The following is a 23,734-nucleotide window of genomic DNA, read 5'->3' on the forward strand; positions in this document are numbered from 1 at the left end:
GTCTTATGTATTTGATTTTGTGTTTACATCCATACAAGAAACTGCAAATAGTTGAATATGTCCCGTGTGTAATGTACTGTAATTTGTTTAAATACAGGTTTCAGTACAGTATACAGTGGCAATACAATTCCACTAAGTTCTCTATTGTACAAACCAAAGGTTTCTTAGGTTAAGATGAGGTTATGTTCCAAATCTGTTATTGATATCCACAAATCCAGACGTCTGTCTCACGGTCTGCTCAGTGATTTTACATGTGTTCTTTGGCAGTGAAGCAGTACAGATTTCCAGGTTGTGTTTTCACCCATGTTATGACATTCAAAACACTCGTAACAAGTGTTTTGGACTTTTTTTTTTACACCGCAAATCCACTGGAACATGGATTCTGTGTGAACATTACAATTAAACCATCAGCTCAAAATGGTTTGTGTTTTTTGTTAAAGGTAAACATAATTACATTTATTTCACGTTTGCACCCTTTCTAAGCTTAACAGTTTTATTTTAGTATCATTGGAATATTATAATAGTTTTAAATTTTAGTTTTAATTTATTTTTATATTTTCAATTTGTTATATGTATGTGTTTAGTTTTGTTATATCAAGTTAGGCCAAATGAGGCTTTTTACATATTTAGTCAAATTCGTTTTTTTTTTTTATTCTAAAACTTAAACGCTCCAGTCATCCTTTTTTGTAATTGCATGAAAAACATTTGAAACGATATCATTAAAAATTTCATCTTTTTGCTTTCTAAATTAAAGGAAGTAATTAACAACAGATGCGATGTAGTTTAATCAGTGAAAATCTAAGGGATTGCACCTCAAATGTTTTTTAGCAGTTATAATTGCATTTTTAATTTAAACATTATAGTGTAACGGTTATTAATCATGTTAAAATATAAATAAATGATGTCATATGTAATCATGTTTATAAACATATATGAACAAGAATGATCTACTCAATATACCAAGACAACAGCTCAAGAAAGAAACGGTTAGGAACTGTTGCATCTTTTTGTCTTTTTCCATCAGTGTCCACTAAATTGGACAGTTGATAGTGGACTCAGATCCCCGCAGCATGACTCTCTCCCAGATGTACTTCAGCTGCTGATGTTCAGTTCCTCCTGAGGTTTTTCTATGGCCTCTGCCATGAGTTTGCATGCAGGCTTGTGTTTGGGCCAGTGTTTCACCTGACACTCTCTACAGAGAAATTACAGACGAACAGAATTATTAACAATTAACAAACAATTTAGTTTTCACTTATAGGGTTAAATGTGAAAAAATGCATCATTTTGGCCCATGTGTTGTTATACCTGTTGCAATACCACTCTCCCTGACAGCGGGAGCAGCGTTTAGCGCCCACTCTTCCACATGCTCCACACTTGGGTTTGTCTGGGATTAGATTCTCCATCACATCTAGATTATATGTTTGAGCCAACCTGATCAGAAGGGTGCAAATAAACAGTATACATGCATACTGTTAAACTGATATGTTTTATAAGTACTACCCTAATGAAAAACATTTACAGATTAGAGACATCACATCTCACCTGCTAGCTTGCTCTCTTAATTCACTTTCAGAGGGGTTGAAAACATGTGTCACTTGGTGTTTAGCAATGGCTTTCCACTTGCTGCTATTCTCCGTTACAATATCATTCCATATCTCTGGCACCTAAATGAAGCAAAATTAAGTTTATTTGAAATAAAAAAAAAATATGTTTTGCAATATGCAAATACTATCACTTTTGATCATTTTATTGCATGCAAATATTATCTACTTTTAAAAATAAAATATTACTGACCCCACACTTTTAAATGGTAGTGTATGTGTGTTTGCTGGAATACCTGCTCCAAGATGAGATCTTTTTTAGGGGCCGCTGGATCTGTGACAGCGAGTTGACTGAGAAAATGCCTGAGATCAAGTAGATTCGGTAGCTGATCTATAACAACGTCTGTCAGAAACCCTCGAAGCTGCATTGAAAGAATATTAATGATTTATCACTGATATTAAATAAATAAGATATGCTGTCACAGAACACTGATCGATTGCTCCGTGTAAAGTCTTACCTTTAAGAGCTGTGTTTTGTTAAAGCTATTGAAATCGTATTTCCTCTGGCAGTCTGGTTTGAGGAGCAGGTTCAGTAAAGCCATCCACACCTGGCCGTCGTGTTTACTCAGCTTTAGCTGATCTTCAGGCAGGACGGTTCTCCACTTCCCCTCGGTGTATTTCTCCAGTGTTCCTACACCAGAGAAAAAGACTAGACTATGCAGTCAAAAATGATACTCTTTCCCCTTTTCTAATGTAAGTCTATGGAGGTGTTTCATAGAAATTATAAAAAATAATAATTCCAGCATGCTACTGAGAACATGAATTTCGTAAATAAAATATTGTACCACTTCCTGATAAACGTGCTACTCATGGAAACATTTGATATACTCCTATGTGACAGTAAAGCTGTTATGTTCAGCTTTCTTTTTCACAATGTGTTCTCAGTGTGTCTGATTAATGATTACATTCACCTGTTCTGTTAATTATCTTGTCAGTTCTCCCTCTAGTATTTATATTGGACAATATAACACGTGCTTAAAATACAGTACAGCTGAGAGACTAACCTCTGTTCCAGGGGCAATTTTCCACCAATTGTACCAGCACACAGGGCATATTATGAGTGCACAGCATCCTCGAGAGCACACTCACACTCAAACTACATTAAAAGAGGATGTTTTAAAATTCAGTACTAGGCATTTGTTTTTAAAGATTTGTTTTTGAATTTATGTTTTATGTGCAGCGTGTAAAGGAATAGAATATGAAATGCATGACCATGACCATCCAAGATGAGGATGAGGAGTTAGTTTCTTCATCACATTTGGAGAAATGTAGCATTGCATCACTTGCCAACCAATGGGTGCACTGCAGTGAATGGGTGCCGTCAGAGTCCAAACAGCTGATAGAAACACCACATAATCCACACACCACTCCAGTGCATCAGTTAGCATCAATGCTGCACATTTCTAAGAAACATCCATCATTGGACTGTTTTTAATTTCAAACCATTATTTCTGGCCTAAATACTAGAAAGCATTATTATAGAGCCCATAATCCATAATAACGCATCCTCCAATGAAAATCTCACTCCTCTATTGTCCTCTCACATCAAAAATAAAACCCACATATTTGTTCAGAACTGTTTTAGACTGTTTTCACTTGTAAACAGAGCCTGATTTGTGCATAAATATCCCTCCTGATTCAGACAACACAACATTTTCACTAGAAAAGCAATGTTATGAATAGAGAACTTGTTATTTAGCTGAAAGTTAAATGGTTTGAAGCCAACAGTGCTTTTCACCTCACAAGATGTTTAACTGATTGAAGTTGTGTGGATTAGTTGTTGGACTCCCATTCTGACGGCACCCATTCACTGCAAAGGATAAAATGTTGAGCAAGTGATGTAAAGCTACATTTATGTTTACAGAGAAGAAACAAACTCATTTACATGTTAGACAGCAAATTTTCATTCTTGGGTGAACTATTCCTTTAACATTGTCTCTTTAAAATGAGCAGAAGTTGAAATACCTCTCAATGTGATCGGTGATGGAGCACAATACTGACAGAGCCTTGACGGAGATTTCAAACTCTAACATGTCACTTTGTCTTTGCAGATCCTGCAGGAAACAGTGTACGAGTTTTGGTAAGTGTAAAGTAAATGATGCTAATGAATCGATGCTGTAAAGTGTTCTTCACCTGTAAAGATGTTGTGTCTGACTGCTGTGTGTGTGTAACTCGGTCCTCCGTCAGGATCTGTCCAGAAACAGAGCGTCCTGCCAGGAGTGTGAGTTTGCGATGACAGTAATCCAGTAAATCAAGCACACTATCACCAGCAGCCTCGCTGGACTCCTGCGTGTGTAACACACACATCAACATTTAGCCATTTTTATATTGCTGTCAAATTAGAATGAAGTCTTAGTTTTTCGATCATTTACTTTTGCTAAATTTTGTTTTTTAAAATCACACATTCAGATAAATACAAACCATTTTCTCTGTGAAGATGCACATACCTTGTGGTACATGATTGTTTCCAGCAGGTTTATGATGGTAGCTTCATGGTGAATCTAGAATTAGGAGAGAATGCAATGACGGAGAATTTATTTAAATAATAGCCTGGCATGGTTTGGAAAACCTGGTCATTTGAAGCTGAGGCCACTTACCACCATGTAGAGAAGAAATGTGCTCTTTGGATTAAAGTCCTGGAGTTTGCAAATTATGGGAAACACTTTATGTTTCCAGACTTCTGTGAGTATCATTGCATGCACCAGTGTGGGTATCTGGAAGAAGCCCAACAACAAAAAATCTGCTTTTTTACAACACATTTGTGAAAGTGTGGGAAGATGTGCCAGTGGGAAAGTTAATCAATAATTAGGCGATGCTTTACAATTCAAAAAGTTGAAGTCATTAGAATTATTATTATTTTTTACTATGATTGCATTTCTTTGATCAAAAATACAAAAAAAAAAATTTTTTTCACTGTCCTCATTTGTAAGTTGCTTTGGATAAAAAGCGTCTGCTAAATTAATAAATGTAAATGTAAATACAGTAAAACAGTTTGCCATTTAAATGCATTGAAATTAGTTTATTATAGTAGTATTAAAAAGCAGAATTTTTATTTATTTATTTATTTTTGTGGACACCAAAAAACTTTTTTTAAGGATTCATTTATTAATAGAATTGCAAAAATAACAGTATTTGAAACTGAAATCCTTCGTAAAATTATAAACGTCTATACTGTCTCTTGTCATCAAATGTAATGTAATAAAATAATTAACGTTACCTTTCCAAGAGAAACAAAGAAGTCTTTTATGAATTCCTCCTGATTGGCACTGGCATTCAGAATAGCTTGCATATTCAGCTTCTCGATGTACTCATGCTGGCGAAACCACCTTAAAAAAAAAAACAAAAAATAAATAAATAAAAAAAACACACACACACACAAAACAATCACTTTATACGTTATACGTTATACAATCGTTATACTTTAATAAATGTTCAGGTAACTTACCGTTGGCTTCCGATGTCGCGCAATGCCATCTTCTCCAGACTCTGCACATAACCTTCGGCTTCTCCGTGCAGAAGAACTGAATCCATCGCTTTTGAACGTCCTCGACTGTGAAACGTAAAAGTTTAATGTTTTCGTCTGCGCTTTATACTAATTCAACAAACAGTGCGGATAACACTTCCTGTTTCGTCACTATGGTTACAGGTAAACACTGAGAGCGGAAGTGACGAGCTCTAATGACACTGATGCTGACCGGTTCTCTGAGCGAATATTACATTATACAGTATATACATCCCCTAGATGTAAATTTTTACATTTTAGATTTAAAATTTTTTAAAAGTTACTCCCTGAAGAATTCTGCATTTCTAATAAAATTAAAGAGGTAAATATTTTTTTTTTTTTTTGCAGAATGTTTATCCAACTAACCATGTTGTCAACAATACTTTACCTAGATTTGATGTCTTCCTTGCAGAGATTTTGCTTATTGTTAAATATCTTAGACACATTGATAATAATAAGAATAACACGTTTATTAAGGCTTATTATGATATTATACTTAAATAATTATTTTCGTGTCTTTATTTATTTATTTGTTTATTTTTGTTGTTGTTTTTCATTGTATGTCAATGCAGTGCTATTTTGTATTTGCATTTATTTTGTCTTGCAATAAAAAATAAATAAAAAAGGTTCTTTGAGAGAGATGGTGAAAAATGGTAAATCAATGCAACATTTAGGAATTACACTAATACGTTTTCTTTAGTGTTAGTTTGTTATTCAAATGCCCTAGTGCTGAGGTTTCACTATAGCCCAAACAACGTGTGTAAGCACATTTATATTGTCTTACGAGGAGTTGATTTGAGGGCAGTATTGTGAAGCACATATATGCACAAAACTTCTATACACACTGTCTTTTAATCTACCAATGTTTCGTGATTTCTAAATGTTAACATACCTGATCTCTGCAGTTGCTAAAAGTAAATGGTTACAAATGAAAATTCCCCATGACTCCTCATAAACCGTGTCAGAAGAGAACTTGTTGTACTTCACGTAAACCAGATGTTAGCCGCATTGGTTGAAGCTGACAAAACAAATGGGTTCCAGGTGAATTACTCTCCTTGTCTCTTCCCCTGAAACTAAAACGTCTTTCACATCAATAGTCAATAGCCCACTTCTGTTAGCATGTATAATTATATAATGAAGACCATGAATGTAACCACACCCATGACCTTCCCCTCCATCAACACACACTCAAAGAAGAAATGAAAGAACTCAAAACACTACTTTATGAAAAATGTATTCATAGGAATTCTTTCATACGATCTAATAAACAAAAAAAATTGTATGATCTGCTTAAGTTTGAGTTTTTATTTCGCACAAAGTGATTTTGTACAAATTCATGCAAAATAAAAAAGTTATGTTCTCCCACGATACTGGGTTGCAAATGTCATGCCTCACAAAACTAGACCGTGCTTTTCTTTTTCACATTCATGCACTCTCAAAATCACTTACACACCAATCACATATACACTAAACTGCTCACACACACACACACACACACACACACACACTTCTCCAAAGATTCCTACAATTAGTTCTTTCAGGCAGCTCTTTACTGGAGACTAGAGGCCCACCAGACTCGAAGGATGTGTGCAGTCTGCTCTGCTCAAAGACCCCTTTGTGGGACTTGTATTTATAAAGCCAGCTTGCACCTCCAACACCTTCTGCTCAGTCTCTTCTACACCTCCATCATGAGAGCCGAATGCAGTGCCACTGTCCTTCTGGTCTGTTTCATTTGGGCCATCAATGCTCAGGCTCAGAACAGCAGTATCCAGGCGAACAGCATCAACCACATCGAAAGCACCCAAAACAGTCGACAGCAGCCGCAGCCGAAAGGAAGCATCTGGGATGAGCCCATTCGTTTCAACAGTAAAGCAAAAGATAGCTGCGTCATGGTGATCTCCAGCCAGACCAACTTCACCAAGCTGCGTGTCTCCTGCAAGAGCAAGGGGAAGTCATACTGGTGCGATTTCCTGGGCAAACCTAACCTCTGCAGAGCGTATAACAGCAACCCTCGACACTACTTCACTCAGATCATGTGGGACATGAGGAAGCTGCCGAACGCCTGCCAGGGACCACAGGTTTACAAGCCACACATGTGCCGCTCTGCTTCAGATGAGATCCAAATGGCGTTTCATGCCTCTTGGCCCAAAATCTCCTTCCCCAAACAGCAAAAGCAACAGCAGCAGGTCAAGTCCAGCATCACGCCTACCAAACCACCCGGGCAAAAACAGCAGCCTAAACCCCAACAACCAGCCAAACCAGCCAAGCCTGCCGTTTCCAAGCCTGTTTCACCACGTAAACCTGTAAAGAGCATCACAGCGAGACCCACCGTGGCGGAGGAGAGTCAAGCAACACAGATGGCAGAGGAATACTGCTGGAAGAGTCTCCAGGGCGTCTGCGCATACTTCATTAACTGGTTCCAGAATTAATTCATCAAAACCTCTGGTAAGCACATCATTTTTTTTTTGTGAATTACCAATCAGTGCTTATGTGGAAACTAACTCTAAATCATGTGTAAGAAAGATCTGCTACTGTATCTGACTGTATAGCGTAAAAACAAACAAACACAAACTACATCACAACATCATTTTACATAAAACTAACTCCTGTAAGTGTTAACTTTGGCTTGAGGACTAGTACAAGACTAGTTTAGCGTATTCAGGAGATGAAAGACTGAAATTCAGAAGCTTTTTAGTGTGAAAAGTTTACAGTGGAAAGCAAACAGAAATAGTGTTAGACACAAAGCTGCTTTACACCCGTGTCAAATACCTGCCTAAGCAAATTTGAACAGGATTTTTATGTTACACCTCCACACTTTAACAAAATAGCTCAAATCAAATGATTTCTATCCATTAGTGTTCACATTTTTATCTTTTGATCCATTTTCTCCTCTCTGTAGGTTAACAGTGTCAGAGACTTTCAGATTGTCTGACAACCGGCCAAGTGTTTCCTCCAGAGACCAGGGCTCTCTCTTATCCTCTGTGTGTGTGTGTGTGTGTGTGCGGAAATGTGGATATGACTGGTTTTGTGTGATTTTCCATGCAAGTAAATGTACGTGCAGGAACAACAGGAATGAATGAAAGAAATTGTAACATGTTTCTTAATTAAAATATTTCATATTTCTTAATTCTCTGTGTATGGTGTCAGAACACAATCAGTGTTTTAATTGTATTTTTTTATTTATGTATTTATTTATTTATTTTTACTTGCTTTCTGGTTTCAAGAATCTCATGTTCTCAAATTAATCTCTCACATTAATTTACATCTAATTTATTTTCAGAAAACAATTATAATCTGATTTCTGGAATCTGCTTTCTTCTGAAATCTTAAGCAAAGATTCTAAAAAAATTAATAATAATAAACAAAAAACCCAAAGTTATTATATATGATCAGAAATCTGTAGATGACAAAAATATGTGGTTCCAAACATAACAGAAACAAGTGTGATTTTTGTTCAACACTTACATGTCAGAGCACATCAACACCACTAGGGGGCAATATATCATCTCATTTAAAAATACTCAAATTAAATGGTTACAAAATTTGATTACCGATATTCTTCAATATATCTTCAGTTGTGTTCAGCAGAAGAAAGTTATTGGAATAACATAAGGAATATTTATTAAAAATATTAAATGTTTTTATTTTTTTCAGTGGACCATAGTTCATCTGCTATAGCAGGGGATAATGGGGCCATAGCCCTGGAGCTACAAAGACAGACTGGAATTTTTAAATGTCACACTGCTATGCCTTTTTATATATAGTGTATTCTATAAGTTCTCTGCAAACATTTAACCAAAATAAATAATAATGCATGTATTTGTATTACAAAGAGCTCAAATCACTCTAGATCCCTGTAATCAAAGAGTTATGTTCTGAATATGTGCCAAACATGAACACACCCTACAGACACAACTCATGCATGTTGCACGGTATTTTCTGCCTTAAGTTCCCCATGGCCTCTTAAGGTTCAATTCTTCATTAATTCTTATAATACTATATCATTTAGTATTGTCACTAATAATTATTCAAAACATATTCTCTGTTTAACATAGAAAATTTGCAAACACCTGGAAACTCACAGTCCCGTCCCTTTCTATGAAATGGGTCATAGTGTCAATAATCAATAATCACAAAGCAGATTCATGAGCCTGATTCTCCACCAGACACATTCACAAGCAGTTTCTGTAAAAAAAATACAAATATCACACTCACAATCATTAATACAAACTTAGCTTTATCATTGTGTGAGATCATTTCATGAGTGATAGCCAACGCTTAGTCTTAGTTGTAACAACAAAGACATTTTTCGTCATTATGATAGTTTCACTTTATCACTTGATCCCTTGGTAAATAAGTAATGAAAATGAACAAGGAAATTGGACTTCCATGGATGACTCATTGTTCATAACTCAAACAAAACTCCAAAGACTTGGTGTAAAATAAGTGTTATTTAATACCATTATATATATATATATATATATATATATTGGTTAAAAGCACCTGCTAAATGAATAAATGTAAGTATATATATACAGTAATCAGCATATGAAGTGGATAAAAACCTTTCATCAAAGTTGTTGTCTTGGGACAACTGATGAACTTTTTTGATCCACTTCAAATGTTGACTACTATATACATATACATATAAAACCATCGCACAAACACCTATATTTATATGAAGATATATAAATCTACAATATCCAGCATTCTGTCTTTCTGTACCCCATTTCTAACTGCCTTCCCCTCAAAAGTGACCTAAATTTATTAAGCTCCAGTTATCATTCCTCAAGTAAATGCACAACACACTTTAAGAAGATAAATACATGGTCTTTGCACAACTGTAGGTATAATACTTATTTTACAATAATTGTGTGCGAATGCAAATGCTAAAAGTTAATAAACAGTTAATAAAGCATATTAAACTGATATAGGAAGGTAGGGATAGAGTGGCGGTTCAGCGATGAAATTAGGCCAGAAAGACAATGACAGGGACCCCTCACCCCTACCACATGAGTGCACACTCACAATGGCCCATAACAAAGGATTTTTACACACCAGGACATTGTACACAAGCATAATGGTGTTACGTTTATGCAGCCCTTTGTCTAATCCTGTACATGGAATTAAGGAACAGGTTTTGGTCTTGTGAGGCCACAGGAACCTCTCTTACTTCTGCTGCTACAGTCTCTGTCTGTGTCCTCCTCAACCATTTACCCATTCAGATACAGTGTATTTAAATCAGATTTACCTTGCTCTCAGCTCGACCTGAGCCCTTTTTTTGTTTTATTTTTTTATTTATTTTTTAACTGAAGTGCATGAGCTCAGATCAGTGAGGCCTTTGATCAATCAGTTCCAAAAAGAAATACAAAACGTGCTATACTTCAAATAAAACTATATAAATAGAAATAAAAGTCAAAAAAAAAAAAAAAAAAAAAAAAAGATTGAAAGAAATAATATTGAAAAGCAATTTTTGTAGGCTGGGCATTTTGGACTAGGGACACAATATTAGCTAAAGGATTTCAAAGGGTTAAAAAACCTCAGGCCCATGACAGCACATGTAATTCCTATCTTTTATTTCAGCCCCCTCTAAAAATGCAAATATATGAATGACGCAGGCAGTGGATTCCTGCATATGCAGGAGCTCATTAAAGGGTTTCCTCCTGTTTGAGAATCTGATTGTCCAGTAGTAAGTGGGTGTGTCACTTGACATATAAATACCTCGAGTGAGTTCATCTTGACGTAAACTGGTCAAGGAATCTCTTCACCCATCTCTCCTCCTAACTCTTATCGGTAAGATCAATTAACTTTCTGGTGTAAATCAAAGTAGTTTTGAACTTATAAGAAGAGTCTAGCTATATCTATAATACTATTAACTATTACCCTATTGCATCTTTTGAAAGGTAAAAAATGATCATGTTTAATCTCATAATTAATTTGTCTCAGATCGTTGCGTCACTGAAGGAAATGTCTCTCCGTGGGACTGTTGTGCTCCTGCTGCTCCTGTGTCTTTCTCAGCTCATCTTCGCTGCTGACAGCATTAGAGAAGCGAGGAGCAAAGGAAAGAGGCTAGGGAGCCGAGTTGATAAGAACATTTCCGTACACAAAGGAAGGTTTTTTTTCAAGGACAAGGCGAAGTGCTCGTGGGTGGCGCGCGGAGAGGACATCTACACCATGACTGTTAGATGTAAGTCTGGAAATGAGGATGGATTCAGCTGTAAATACACTGCCAAGCCCTCGACGTGCACCGAATATGGGTCTAATCCTAAAGGTTATTGGAAACAGATAGCCAGATCTGTCGCAATACAGAAGACACTTTGCGCGGATGCACGCGCACTGATTCGCACGGGCATGTGTAAGCGTGCGCCGCTGGCCGCGCATTTCAAACTTACGGAAATTTCACAAGAGAAACCCCCCACAGAGAAAACACCGACGACCACGAGCACGAAGCTCCAATGCACGGAGAGGACTGACCACAGCGAGGTCGCCAAAGAGATGTGCGGAGATTCCTGGGCGAGTCTCTGCGCGTTTGTCTTTACTATAGTCCAGAGCGGAGACTGCTGAGCATGTGTGTGTGCATACGGGTGCCGGTACTTTAGTGATTGCATACTACTGATAGTTCTGTTTAAGATGTAAAGCATCACGTATTTTGTTGAAAACACACACACACACACACACACACACACACACACACACACACACACACACACACACACACACACACACACACACACACACAAATGCACTGGAAGGTGGATCAAGATGAACACACCACTTGTAGTTTTTGCCTTGACCATAGTGGCACAAACTTTAATCTTAACACGTTTATTCAAAGCGTAAACAGTTTTTTAATGTTGGTATTTCATTGGAGAATAGTGAGATGTCTATTTATGTTATTTTGGATATAATTTTTTTTATTTATATTTATTAAAAAGGCATTTGAGAGACTTACACAAAGTAAATTAGTGTATTGCTTTTATTTTGAAGTGAGAAGTTTGGGTAGACCCTTTTATTTCTCATAATAATAATAATAATAAATTGGATGATGCTCCATCCTCACTATCATCTTCATAATCATCTCGTTTTCATATCCATGTTAAACATTTTCAGCAAATGTAATTATTTCCTTCAGTCTGCTGTAAAATACATGACACCTGTTGTATTGCATTGTATGTATTTATTACATGCAAAATAAATATTTTTATGTATCTGTGTTGAGAAGTATCACCCTGGTCTTGTGAAATGGTCAAAAGATATTTCATTACAATATAAGCTTGATTAAAAAAAAAAACAGCTTTGAGGCACGATGCTCAACAAATATAGCATTTATTTATTTTTATTTTTTGGGGTTTAACCATAAGAACCTTGCTTTTCCTGGAAAGCTTTTGAGGAATTTGTCAGAACCTAATACTCTAAAAACCCTTCTCACACACTCACTCACTTTCATTGTCTGTGGAGCAACGGAAAAGATAAGGTAACCACAGATTCAAAACACGTCTCTCTCTCTGTGTGTGTGTGTGTGTGTGTGTACTGGTATTCCCTTTGTTATGGGGACCAAATATTTCCACAAGGACAGTAATACCAGTCAATTTTTGACCTTGGGGGGAAATTTTTTTAATTATTTTTTTTGGTCCTCATGATGAAAACAGCTTATAAATCATACAGAATACATACAAAGTGTTTTGAAAATCTAAAAAAACCTGTAGTTTTGTGTGAGAGGTAGGTTTAGGGTAAGGGGAGAGAACTTACAGTTTGTACAGTATAAAAACCAATATGCCTTAGGAATGAACCCATAAAACATATAAATACAACATTTGTGTGTGTGTGTGTGTGTGTGTGTGTGTGTGTGTGTTACACTTCACAGTGTGTGCTGATCCTTTCATCAGTTTCACATCTAGTCTGCACACAGTCTTTGGAAATATGTATATATGTGTTTAAAGGCTTGGCTATTGATTTAGTGTGGACACTTTCAGTTTTCTATAAAAATTTTTATCATTTTTAAAGAAAGACGATTTAAAATAATAAAATAAAGGTACCTTTTTAAAATCTTTTTTTTTTTTAAATCATGTTTGAAAACACCAATGCACTGCAGCGTAACGTGTAATAAGTCTCTGATTGGGTGACAATATTTTATTATAGTTTTCAATGGTTATATGACAGCTCATACAAAGTGTTATAATTTGTAATTATATATGCATGACTGTATAAAAGAATGACTGTGTGAAGTTCAGACTGTAATTACCAGATGGCTTTGATCTCCTCTGTAAGTTACATATTAACATAGATAGGAAGTCAAATTAAGAATACACAGTGACAAAGTGTTACTTGGCCTTCAAAACAAATGTATTATAGACTTAAACCCTTGCCTTTATGACCCCAAAGGATGATTTGTCACATGTGTTGATATGATGTCATATAAATGAAATGTATTAGTTACCTCACAAATCATGAACAGTATTTTGAACAGAACAGTATAGAATACATGACAAAAATAACAGTGTGCTAGACATATATCGACACCCTGAACAACTTTTATTTTTCATTATCATTATATTTCAATATTTAATTCTGTAAATGCAAGAATCTGTGCAAAACACACACACACACACACACACACACACACACACACACATACACACACACATTCCCACACTGGCGTATGAAACACTTCACATTATTTGACTAAACCCATAATGAAACTCATTCTTCTCACCTAAAGGTCAAATAATGACTCACATAACCGTCCATGACATTTCTTTCATTTTAGTTTCCCATGGGCACTGAGACAAGACACACACAAAAGCTGAACATGTCCATCCTTTGAAAAATCCTCAAATGGGTGGTCTAACATGTGTGAACCTGTGTAAAACAGCAAACACGGTGCAGATGTGCACATGATGAGTCGAAAGCATGAACAGCGCAGGTTTACAGCATTGAACTGAAAGAGGATCAGTGGAAAGCACATCCATGCATCTTATTCACATTTACTTCCTACCGACTTGAAATAATAACTAATAATTCTTAAAGAAACAGTTCACCCCGAAATAAGTAAATGTTGACTGAATATTCACTTTACAGTGCCTAGAATTTAATTTCTTATCAAGTTAATAAAACTATCCTTTTTATATTACGATTTCACAACCCTACCCCAAACAGACACTTTTTAACACATTTAAATTTTTATGATGTATAAAAGTTTTTTTTATCCTTCAGAATGATGAAAAGAAATCTGATTTGATCTGCTGTCTATGATAGAGTAAAATAACAACTTCATATGCTGACATCAATATGAAGTACTACCACTTGTTAGAATGACTTTAAGTCATAAGACTTATTTAAATTTGCCCACAGATACACAATAACACCTAGGGACTTTTTCTGACTGGCTGATTTTGGATCATATCATGTCCACAGCCAATAAGAAATACTTACTTATACATCTGATATCAGTTACTGCCGTCTTTCTATCGTTCCCACACACACCCAAAACATTAGATTGTGAACATTATACTTTACAGTTTGCATGATCACATCACACCACATTCCACTCCAACGTCTAGTTAGCGGTCAAAGTTTACAATCATGTCATCATGCCGTCAAGACAGGTTTTGGACCTTGCCATTTTGGCAATATTTATGTTTTTTTTATTAGTATGTATGGACATGTGAATTATATTATATTAGAATATATTTTTAAACTTTAATTTTACTGCATTTTACTGTATTTTCAGCATCATTCCTCCAGTCTCCAGTGTCACATGATCTTCAGAAATCATTCCAATATGCTGATTTGCTGCTCAAGAAACATTTCTTAAATATTATCAACGTTGAAAACGGTTGTTGCACATAATCATTTCTTGATACTTTGATATTCTTTGACCAAACAGAAAGTTCCAATAGAAAGTTAAAAACAACTGTAGTTTGTTTGTTTATTGTTTATTTGTAACTATCACTTTTGATCTTATGGCCCCAAACCCAAGTGTGAGTCATGCATAAATAATTAAACTGGCAAATAAATAAATCTGTAAATAAATTGACACTGTATTAACAGTGAACCAAACTTAAACTGAGACAGATATACTTAATATATGAGCTCTTTTAACATCAGGATAATTCTATAATCTCTTCAAGCCAAAAAAGAACATTCGGAGAGGAACACAGTGCACCTCTCATGTATCAGAATACAAGTCAGACATCAGTGTGTGTGTGTGTGTGTGTGTGTATGGGTGTGTAAAGGGAAGTTTCAAGTCTATTCAAGTTGCAGCTCAAACAGGCCCAGGCATTCACTGGAAGGGAACAGACTCGTAGCGAATACGTGTGTGTTCTCATCGCTTGCATTCAAAAATCATGTTTTTACATGACTACTCTTGCACCTGGGCTTCTGGAAGAGCTGAGAGATCAAAGTCGTGCAATTTCGGTAAAAGGAGGGGTTTACCTTCACACAAACAAACAGACGCATGATGCAACCACAAGGTTACACAAATACTGTATATATAAAGCTCCAAATGTCTAACTACATGGATATATTGTATTATGACATCACACAGCCTTAATTTATCATGACAGTAATGCTTCCTCTCTTTCATTCACTCACACACCGATGCAGACACATGGGAGATGTGTATTGTTTGGTGGGCTGGGTTTCAAAATTCATTGTTCCTTTGTGTGGCACGAGGTGGCCTGACAGTCCCACCCATGAATTCAGACATTCCTATTGGACGAGATCCCTCACCTATTGGTACAACACCTCCTCTCTATTGGCCGAGTGTGGCTGTGACATACACAAGGGTCTAGAATCAAAACTAGTCTTCATGAAACTTACTCAGAAGACAAACATCAAAGCACACATACACAACCAGAACTAAAGCATTTCTTGTATAGACAGATGTGATTAAAGCATGTCTACACTTGCAGGACATTCTCCAATATGTCTATAGTGACACAAAGAAGAATTACAAGCAGACTGTCAGTTTAACTGGAAATGTATTTTAGAAAATTCTATGGATTCATGATCCGTACTTCATTATAAAACCAGGCCTTTATTAGAGCATATTGCACTTTCTGACTATTGAACTATATGTTTGACTATAAAACAATCATAAAATCAATCTATAAACAAACTACATGTAATGTAGTCGCAAACTGGTATGCATTAATCATCTAATTCTGTATTTATTTCAAACAGTAGCTATTTGATGTCTGCTCTAGAGTTATTTCTTTGACTACAGCGCCTCCCTGTGGACAATACTTTCAAGTTTTAACTTTCTAGATTCAGCTTTCACTTTGACAAACACACTACAATTTGAAATGATAAAGTTATATATATATATATATATATATATATATATAACATTTTAAATTAATGCTTAACTGAAAATAGCTTTGTGATGCTATTTATATTCAAGGTTAAAACTGATATTTCAAGGTAAAAAAAAAATCCAGCTGCTATAAATTCAGTTAAGCTAAAACTTTATCATTTCAAATTTTAGTGTGCTTTGTTAAAGTGAAAGCTGAATCTATATTATTTTACTTATTGTTCTAAATACTCACATATACTTTCAAGTTAACTTGAAGTAAGTTCAACCAGAAATATAGAATAAGCCACACAATCAGAAAACACATCAAATTTATCAGGTGGTCATGACATTATAACATCAGATCAGCTCAGTTATTAATATCATTATGTGGTCAGTCATACAGGAGACATTCATACTGTTTGCTTTTATTTCATGAGTTTATTGTGAATATCATGGCAATGAAATATTAGAACATTTTAGTAGTAGCACCTTTTTCTTCAGCTTTTAACAAGCATTAATATCCTTAAAGAGGGCAAACATTTTGCTTATCTTTATTTGCTGTGGGTAAACACACACATTGAAACAAGCTTACTAATAATGCCAGTTATGAGACTGGATGTGATATTATATTGAATAATGCAATTAATGAATTTGAATATTATATTGCTGTACTGAAATGTCAAGGAAGTTAGTAACCATACAAACAATAAAAAAAAAAGTGATGAATGATGAATGCTTTTAAAATATTGCTTTACTGAGTACAAATGAGTCTTTGGTTTTATTTAATTTAGCGGAGTTTATAACAAAAATATCTTAAAAAAGAAATGATTAGGACTTTTTTTCTGTAATAGATCAAGTCAAACAGAGAATGATTATTATATTGTTCTCCGTTCTTTGTTTTTTTATAGTTTCTACTAAAATATTTTTTCTATCTAAATCGATTACACATTTCATGAAATATGAATGCCAGAATGTGTTTATTGCTTACTTGAATTAAAAAATTCTATGTGCCATGCATAGCATCTTCACAACCGGACAAGAGATCCTTCTATCGATTTGGAATGTCATGTATTTGTAATCGGTCCTGAATTGGGTTCATCTCCCTGGGATCTGACCCACACTGAGAGTTTATGCATCATCACCGCCACACAGCAGGAGAAGGGCTTTACGGTAGTCACCTGAGGTATCACCCTGATTTAGGAGAACGGTGAGAGAAGATTGAGTTTCGCTGATATGGACAAACAAGAAATACTATAAGGTGTAAAATGGCTAAATACTGAGCATCAGTTTACCTGAATCATCTTGTGCAGAGAGGTTGAAAACCGCTTGCGGAATTCAGCTCGTATATCCATCATGTCCACCTCACTGCGGGAAACCATGATCCTGATCAGTGTCTGGTCATCAGTGCCTGAGCCCTGCTCCAGCAAAGCAGAAATAAAGCAACAGGGAAGGACTTTGCAGGGTTATAACGAAAAATGTAATTATAAAAAACATTTTGTTATTTGATATAAAATAAATGTTAAGTGAAAAAAAAAGGTTAAACATTTGATTTATATTTTTATTCACTTTGTGTGCTAAAAGAACTCAAATTAAAACCGTTATAGTAGATAAAACTAAACTAAAAACAAAAATTACTAAAATTAAAAAAAAAAAAAAAAAAAACTTCACCTTCATGGCATTGTAAAGGCTCTCGGCAAAATAACCTGGCACACTTCGGGCACACTTCACTGAGGAGGAAGAGAAAAGAGTGTTTTAAGAGACAAAACCTTATTATGGGTGATTCCTCAATTATAGACACTACTCCCTGTCCTAATATGATAAAAAAAAAAAAAAAAAAAATTTTTCTTTTTACTTCCGATCTATAATAAAAATATAAAAATTTCTAAAATGAGGAAAAAAATATATATATTTTGCACTTTCTTATAAGAACTTGATTGAAGAATTAACCATGTCTGATCGATAGAGAGAGAGATGTGTGTGTGTGTGTGTGTGTGTGTGTGTGTGTGTGTGTGTGTGTCTTACCCACGGCCAGCAGTATTTCTTGGAGGGTTCCTGATGTCTCTCTTTGGATGCTCTCCTCTATTTCATACCCTGAGAGCTTTCTATACTCATCAAACACTGCAGAAAAACAGAAAACAAATGAATATATAGAAACTAAAATACCAGTTTCATTACCTAAATGCATGTGTGTACTAACCTCTCCTAAGGTGAGCATTACTACGGTTTCCCAGTATAGTGATGAACTGGCCTTCATCGGTTCCATACTTCTGTTCTCCTGCTGCAAGCAGAGCCTACAACACCAACAGTTTTGAAACTAACTGTTATTACACACCACCAGCACTAGATGGCAGCATTTCAACGTTTTAGATCAATAACTTTCTATTTGACATCAAAGCTTTTTTCCAGAGAAAGAAAATGACCAGTTTTAGTAAACTTTAGCAAACTTACCTTGGCATCGCTTTGGATGAGGTCCTCTTGTACACTCTGCTGTCTGCTGGCCTATAGAAAAATCATAATATCAAATATATATAGTAATGGAACTAAAATGACAAAACAACAAGTTTTAGGTCGTTTTTGCAGTGGATTGAAATTTCCAGTGGTGTTAACATGCACAGATACATTATTGTTCATTTTAATCATTGTATTGTTAAAGGACTACGTACTTGTAGCAAAATAACCAGCATCCTCCTGAAATGACCTCCAGTGTCACCAGTCACATCTTCCTCCAGATCATCCTTATGCTCTATAAAATACATACAGATGTCATTAACATAAAAGAGATCATCATTCAACATATTGCTTTACAGGCACATATCAAAATTAATAACTAAGACTTAAAAGAGTTCTAATGCACAAACACAGTTACCTTGCTTGTATGAACTTTTGATCTCGTTGACTTGATTAGGTAACCTTGATGCCAAGATCTCAATCAGCACTTTCTCATCTGTGCCTGCACCCTAAGACAACAAATGCAAAAGTGCAGATATAAAACAAAAAAATCGGTCAAAAAAAACACAAAAAAAAAAACACATGACTACAATCATTTTTTAAATGACTGACAGCCCTAAAGTTATTAGCGTGTACCTTAATAGCATCCCGCAGACATGTGACATCATACATGATGGGAGGAGTCATCAGAGCTACTATCAGACTCTCAAACTTCCCACCCAGCTCTGACTTCAGATTATCCACCAAATCCTAAACGGATTAAAAAAAATATTGTAGAATGCATCTTTTAAATATATATTTTCTGAAATGATTGTTTAATGTATCTTGCACAAATTCTAATAAAACAGTGTTTAATATACATGGCCTGAGTACATAAATTATGCTGATGAGATTACATTTCCATGCAGGGTTTTGAATGCAGCCTTGATTTCTTGGCGCTGTGCATTACTGCGTGCTGTCAGCAGCTGGAGAATAGCATCCTCATCGGTGCCTGAGTAAAAATAAAAACAATTAATGTTGATAACGAGTAATCGGATATCCATCTCTTATACCCAGATGCAATATTCTCAAGTTATTCATTCATGAGAATGAAACAAACTAATTAAACAAGCAAAATTTATAAAAACTAATGCATTCACACACAGCCTTAATCATGCAAATAATAATAAACTAGTGACAAGATATCTGCAATAGATTCTAATTTGCAGATACACGTTTAATACAATTGTGAAACTCACCGAGTCCTTTCATGGCCTTGTAGAGAACTTCAGCATCATTGTTAGCATTGAATCCACCATGGGCCTTCACTGTGCCTCTGCCAGCCTAAAACAATTAGAAAAAAAAAAAGAAAATCAAGTGTTAGTTTCATGATCCTTTTTAATAGTATGTATATCTTTAACTTCAGGAACTACAGAAATTTATCTCTGAGTCACAACCACACCCACGTGTCCTCGGACTCTCCAAAAAGATGTGCATTTAAACTTTTACATGCAGTAGTTTTCCACATGGAAACTTTGAGAGACTACCACAGATCTTCTGTGGTTTATGTGTGTGGGAGGCAAGGCTGGACACGAGTCATACTATACCACATCTACGAATTAACATTGTTTTCCTTTTTAAAAAAGTATTGTTCAGATTTACTTTTTATCTGCATCCTGTTCGTGACCTAAAACTGTGACCTAATATCTAATCAAAATCAGGAAGTTGTGTAAGATTCCAGAAAGAATAACCAACGGATGCAAACCAAGATTTTGCAAGAACACAGTTAAAGATCATGCTGATCATGTGATCGTCTGAAAAAAAATTCTTTAAATCCTTCATACATTTTCATTAACTTCAACACGGAAAACACTGTGAAAACACTGTCTGTTTGTGGATCAAAGGAGTCACGGGAAAGATACGAGCAGAAACACAGGCACGCTGGTTTGTTCTCATCTCAGTTAAGTCCTCGGGGTGACAAGCACACTACTGACAACAGCCCTCAGCAAGGCCTCATTAAAACAAACACACACTAAAGCTCTTTTCTCAACCTCGCTGTATGCACAGAAGCACAGAACATACTGCCAATCAATGTAGCTGTTGTACACCTATTTAACACTACAAGACAGCTTGCATTCAAAATCACATACTTTCCTTAAGTGAAAACAATAGTATGTCTGAAATAGTAAGTAAAAAGTACCTGGATGTGCTACTGGTGAGATTTTGAAATGTGCATACAGTATGATGTCAAAAAAGCCATAGAAATCATATAGATATATATTTTTTATCATATATTTCTGTGGTAAGGGGTAGTATGCTATAATGTGTACAATGTAATGTGCCAATACTATGATAAAAGGTCAGAAGCTAAGCCCCCAAAAATTGTCCAATAAGCAAAATGTTTATTGTGTATAAACTTGCAGACAGCTGCTGATTTAGACCTGGCAAACAACTTTAACTTACTACTCACAGCTTTTTTTATTAGATAAACTAAATGATATTTTGTTGTCTGGGAGAGGAAATGTATTGTTCGTTAATGTCTCAGCTTCAGGAATGTGTTGAATAACTCAGGCCTGAATACTTTCTGTGGTTATCTAAGAATCAGGAGCCATCCATTTAACATCCAGCCCTAAACAAAAACAGAATCCTACTTGTGTACGATGGCAACATCATGCGTTACAGATTTAATCTGTGCAAACAAGACATTTAAGGAAAAAACTTAGAGACATAGTATTAAACCTATCACACAACTTTTTCTATATCTTTTTTATAAAATTTCACACCTGTGTCCACACTTTTATGAAGTCACATTGATTTATATAGCACTTTATACAATGCAGATTGTTTTAAAGAAGCAGTAATAAACAGGAAAGTAACAAATAATGTTGCAAAATTAGTTCATTATAATACAGATTCAATTTCAGCTGTAAAGCAGCTCCACAAAAGACAATAGTGTCATTATTCAGCTCACCAACAATATCTCACTGGCTAGTTTCCAATTTAAGGTAATTTTGTAGCAATTTCCCATTTTATTTAGATTATTGTTCTTCATTTAATTCAAATTTTACACAACAAAAGCAAAATATTATTGTCACCATCAGATTCCAAATCCAAATTATACATAAACATTGATCTTTCTTCAGTTCTTTAGCCTTTTTGTCCTAGTAGCCTACTCAAAACTCTTGTCAGTAGGAGTCATGTTTCTCAGCCTTTGTCCAAACAATAGAGCGAGCAAACATATCTGACATATCCAAATATAAGGAAATTAATGCAATATTAATTTGCCTGCAGCAAACAAGCTGCCAGTGTTCTCCAAATCTGCACGTTTCTGGTCAATCTAATTTATTTAGCAATGCACATTATAGCTTAGGTAATGAATGAAAAGTGATTTCAGTTTCTCAGTCCTGGTTATTTTGATACTGACAGTAAACTAAACGTAGTAGTATCATAGCACCAAAACATTACATTGCTGACTTTGTTCTGTATTAAATATTATTACTATGCGCCACGTTAGCGGAATTAATTCACCAGTTTACTTTAACTCAATGTAAATGAGGGAGACAGACAGAAACGCCCTTCGGGTGTTCCACTTCCAGCTCACGCGACGCTAGTGACTCATCCATGCTCTCATTTACAACTGTTTTGTTTATTTCTAAACATTTGCATTAAAACGTAAACGCTCTCTGAAATAGTTGGAATCCACGAATCATATTTATAACACAATGCTTCCAAACACATAGCGTATGGCCTATATTGCAGGATACTGAGAAAGCATCGTTTCATTTATGTAGTAAGTGTTTGACAGCAATGCAACAAGTAAACATGGCTCCTAAGCACATTCAATGTTTTTTCTTTCTTCCCTAAGCAACTATTATGGGCGTCGGCACATGAAATGTCGCAAATCTATACAGAACATTAAATATCTTCAAAAACAAAGGCGTTCAAAATTAAAACACGCTACAGATTATGTTAGACTTTCATTACGGCAGTAAACTATAACTTACCATCTTTGAGATTCACGTAATACTTCAAAGAGTCCGAAGCTAAAAAGAAAAAAAAAGAGAGAAGAGACAGAAAATAACTGCGCAGTGAAAAACAGCCATGTGAATATAATGCATAATGTGATTATAAAATAATATAAAGCTAATTTATCAAATACTGGGAAGAGAAAAAGTTTGAAATGTTTTCACACAGATAGAGTCGTACCTGTGAACTCTATAGAAACATGAGTATAGAAGTGCAGTTTCCATTCACTTACCGAAGAAGAGTTTTAGTTTAGGAGCAGATGACGTCAGTGCAGACCGAATGAGGAATGAAGGAGGAATGAACTCGACTGCGATGGGTTGAGCCCAATAGAATAAATAAAAACCCTGAGCCACACCCTGGCAAATCAGCCAGACGCTGTGACTTATGGGTAGTGGTGTTTTTCTGCTTTCTTTTTACACTTCACCATATGTGTGCATACGAAAGCAATGAATCACATCCGAGGACCAGGCATTGTAGAAGATTACAGTACAGAGAACCATGTAAGCATTTAATATTGAAACTTATAAACATCAACTTTCTCCATCCAGGAGGCTGGTTTGTGCTTCTGGTGTTCCCCCACCCTGTTAGTCAACAAAGTATTGTCCCAGCAGGTGCTCTAATGGTTAATAAGACAAACAGAGGAAAGCTATCTGCCAGGCAACATATTAAGTCTACTCAAACACACGAATGTGGGTGTCACGTTACACAAATCTAATGGTTTATTTGGGAAGTAACCCATTGTTTATTCATTTCCGCGTGGATGCATGCAAGAATTGCTGATCAAATTTCAAGCCCAAACACAAGTGCAACTGCAGTGTGTTTTAAAAAGACAGATGCCCATATAGCTGATGAATAGAAATTATTATATAATAATAATAATTA

General features: G+C 35.5%; 4 protein-coding genes across 4 annotated transcripts; 2 read left to right on the forward strand and 2 right to left on the reverse strand.

Annotated features, from left to right (window-relative positions):
* Positions 1-3: 3 nt before the first annotated feature.
* Positions 4-5,230, reverse strand: zmynd10 (zinc finger, MYND-type containing 10). Its single transcript, XM_052556612.1, has 12 exons — positions 5,047-5,230; positions 4,819-4,927; positions 4,199-4,315; positions 4,049-4,102; positions 3,735-3,887; positions 3,567-3,655; positions 2,606-2,697; positions 2,060-2,232; positions 1,838-1,963; positions 1,543-1,664; positions 1,306-1,431; positions 4-1,192 (listed from the first exon to the last, which is right to left on the reverse strand). The coding sequence occupies exons 1-12, from the start codon at positions 5,130-5,132 to the stop codon at positions 1,093-1,095; spliced, it is 1,347 nt and encodes a 448-aa protein (XP_052412572.1). The 5' UTR covers positions 5,133-5,230; the 3' UTR covers positions 4-1,092.
* Positions 5,231-6,671: 1,441 nt separating this feature from the next.
* LOC127941363 (fibroblast growth factor-binding protein 2-like) lies at positions 6,672-8,230 on the forward strand. Its single transcript, XM_052536391.1, has 2 exons — positions 6,672-7,548; positions 8,003-8,230. Exon 1 carries the CDS (start codon positions 6,687-6,689, stop codon positions 7,530-7,532), a length of 846 nt encoding a protein of 281 aa, XP_052392351.1. The 5' UTR covers positions 6,672-6,686; the 3' UTR covers positions 7,533-7,548; positions 8,003-8,230.
* A 2,548-nt stretch (positions 8,231-10,778) lies between these two features.
* On the forward strand, positions 10,779-12,311 carry LOC127957956 (fibroblast growth factor-binding protein 1). Its single transcript, XM_052556720.1, has 2 exons — positions 10,779-10,896; positions 11,050-12,311. Exon 2 carries the CDS (start codon positions 11,071-11,073, stop codon positions 11,665-11,667), a length of 597 nt encoding a protein of 198 aa, XP_052412680.1. The 5' UTR covers positions 10,779-10,896; positions 11,050-11,070; the 3' UTR covers positions 11,668-12,311.
* Positions 12,312-16,817: 4,506 nt separating this feature from the next.
* LOC127958017 (annexin A5) lies at positions 16,818-23,203 on the reverse strand. The gene is made up of 13 exons (XM_052556831.1): positions 23,085-23,203; positions 22,831-22,869; positions 20,086-20,170; positions 19,744-19,838; positions 19,484-19,597; positions 19,266-19,356; positions 19,063-19,142; positions 18,848-18,898; positions 18,597-18,690; positions 18,422-18,517; positions 18,068-18,126; positions 17,692-17,814; positions 16,818-17,590 (listed from the first exon to the last, which is right to left on the reverse strand). The coding sequence occupies exons 2-13, from the start codon at positions 22,831-22,833 to the stop codon at positions 17,528-17,530; spliced, it is 954 nt and encodes a 317-aa protein (XP_052412791.1). The 5' UTR covers positions 22,834-22,869; positions 23,085-23,203; the 3' UTR covers positions 16,818-17,527.
* Positions 23,204-23,734: the final 531 nt, after the last annotated feature.

This window comes from Carassius gibelio, chromosome A1 (assembly GCF_023724105.1).
Source record: "Carassius gibelio isolate Cgi1373 ecotype wild population from Czech Republic chromosome A1, carGib1.2-hapl.c, whole genome shotgun sequence".
In the NCBI taxonomy this organism is placed as follows: Eukaryota; Metazoa; Chordata; class Actinopteri; order Cypriniformes; family Cyprinidae; genus Carassius; species Carassius gibelio.

Bases quoted from the DNA above. Each gene is read 5' to 3' on its own strand.
- zmynd10 (XM_052556612.1), bottom strand. From the start codon at position 5,132: ATGGATTCAGTTCTTCTGCACGGAGAAGCCGAAGGTTATGTGCAGAGT. The intron at 4,928-5,046 runs GTAAGTTACCTG...TTTTTTTTTAAG, and splicing joins CGCGACATCGGAAGCCAACG to GTGGTTTCGCCAGCATGAGT. The intron at 1,964-2,059 runs GTAAGACTTTAC...CTTTCAATGCAG, and splicing joins ACAAAACACAGCTCTTAAAG to CTTCGAGGGTTTCTGACAGA.
- LOC127941363 (XM_052536391.1), top strand. From the start codon at position 6,687: ATGTGTGCAGTCTGCTCTGCTCAAAGACCCCTTTGTGGGACTTGTATT.
- LOC127957956 (XM_052556720.1), top strand. From the start codon at position 11,071: ATGTCTCTCCGTGGGACTGTTGTGCTCCTGCTGCTCCTGTGTCTTTCT.
- LOC127958017 (XM_052556831.1), bottom strand. The intron at 18,518-18,596 runs GTTAGTACACAC...GTTTTTCTGCAG, and splicing joins TAATGCTCACCTTAGGAGAG to TGTTTGATGAGTATAGAAAG. The intron at 17,815-18,067 runs GTGAAGTTTTTT...TTGCTGGAGCAG, and splicing joins GCCTTTACAATGCCATGAAG to GGCTCAGGCACTGATGACCA.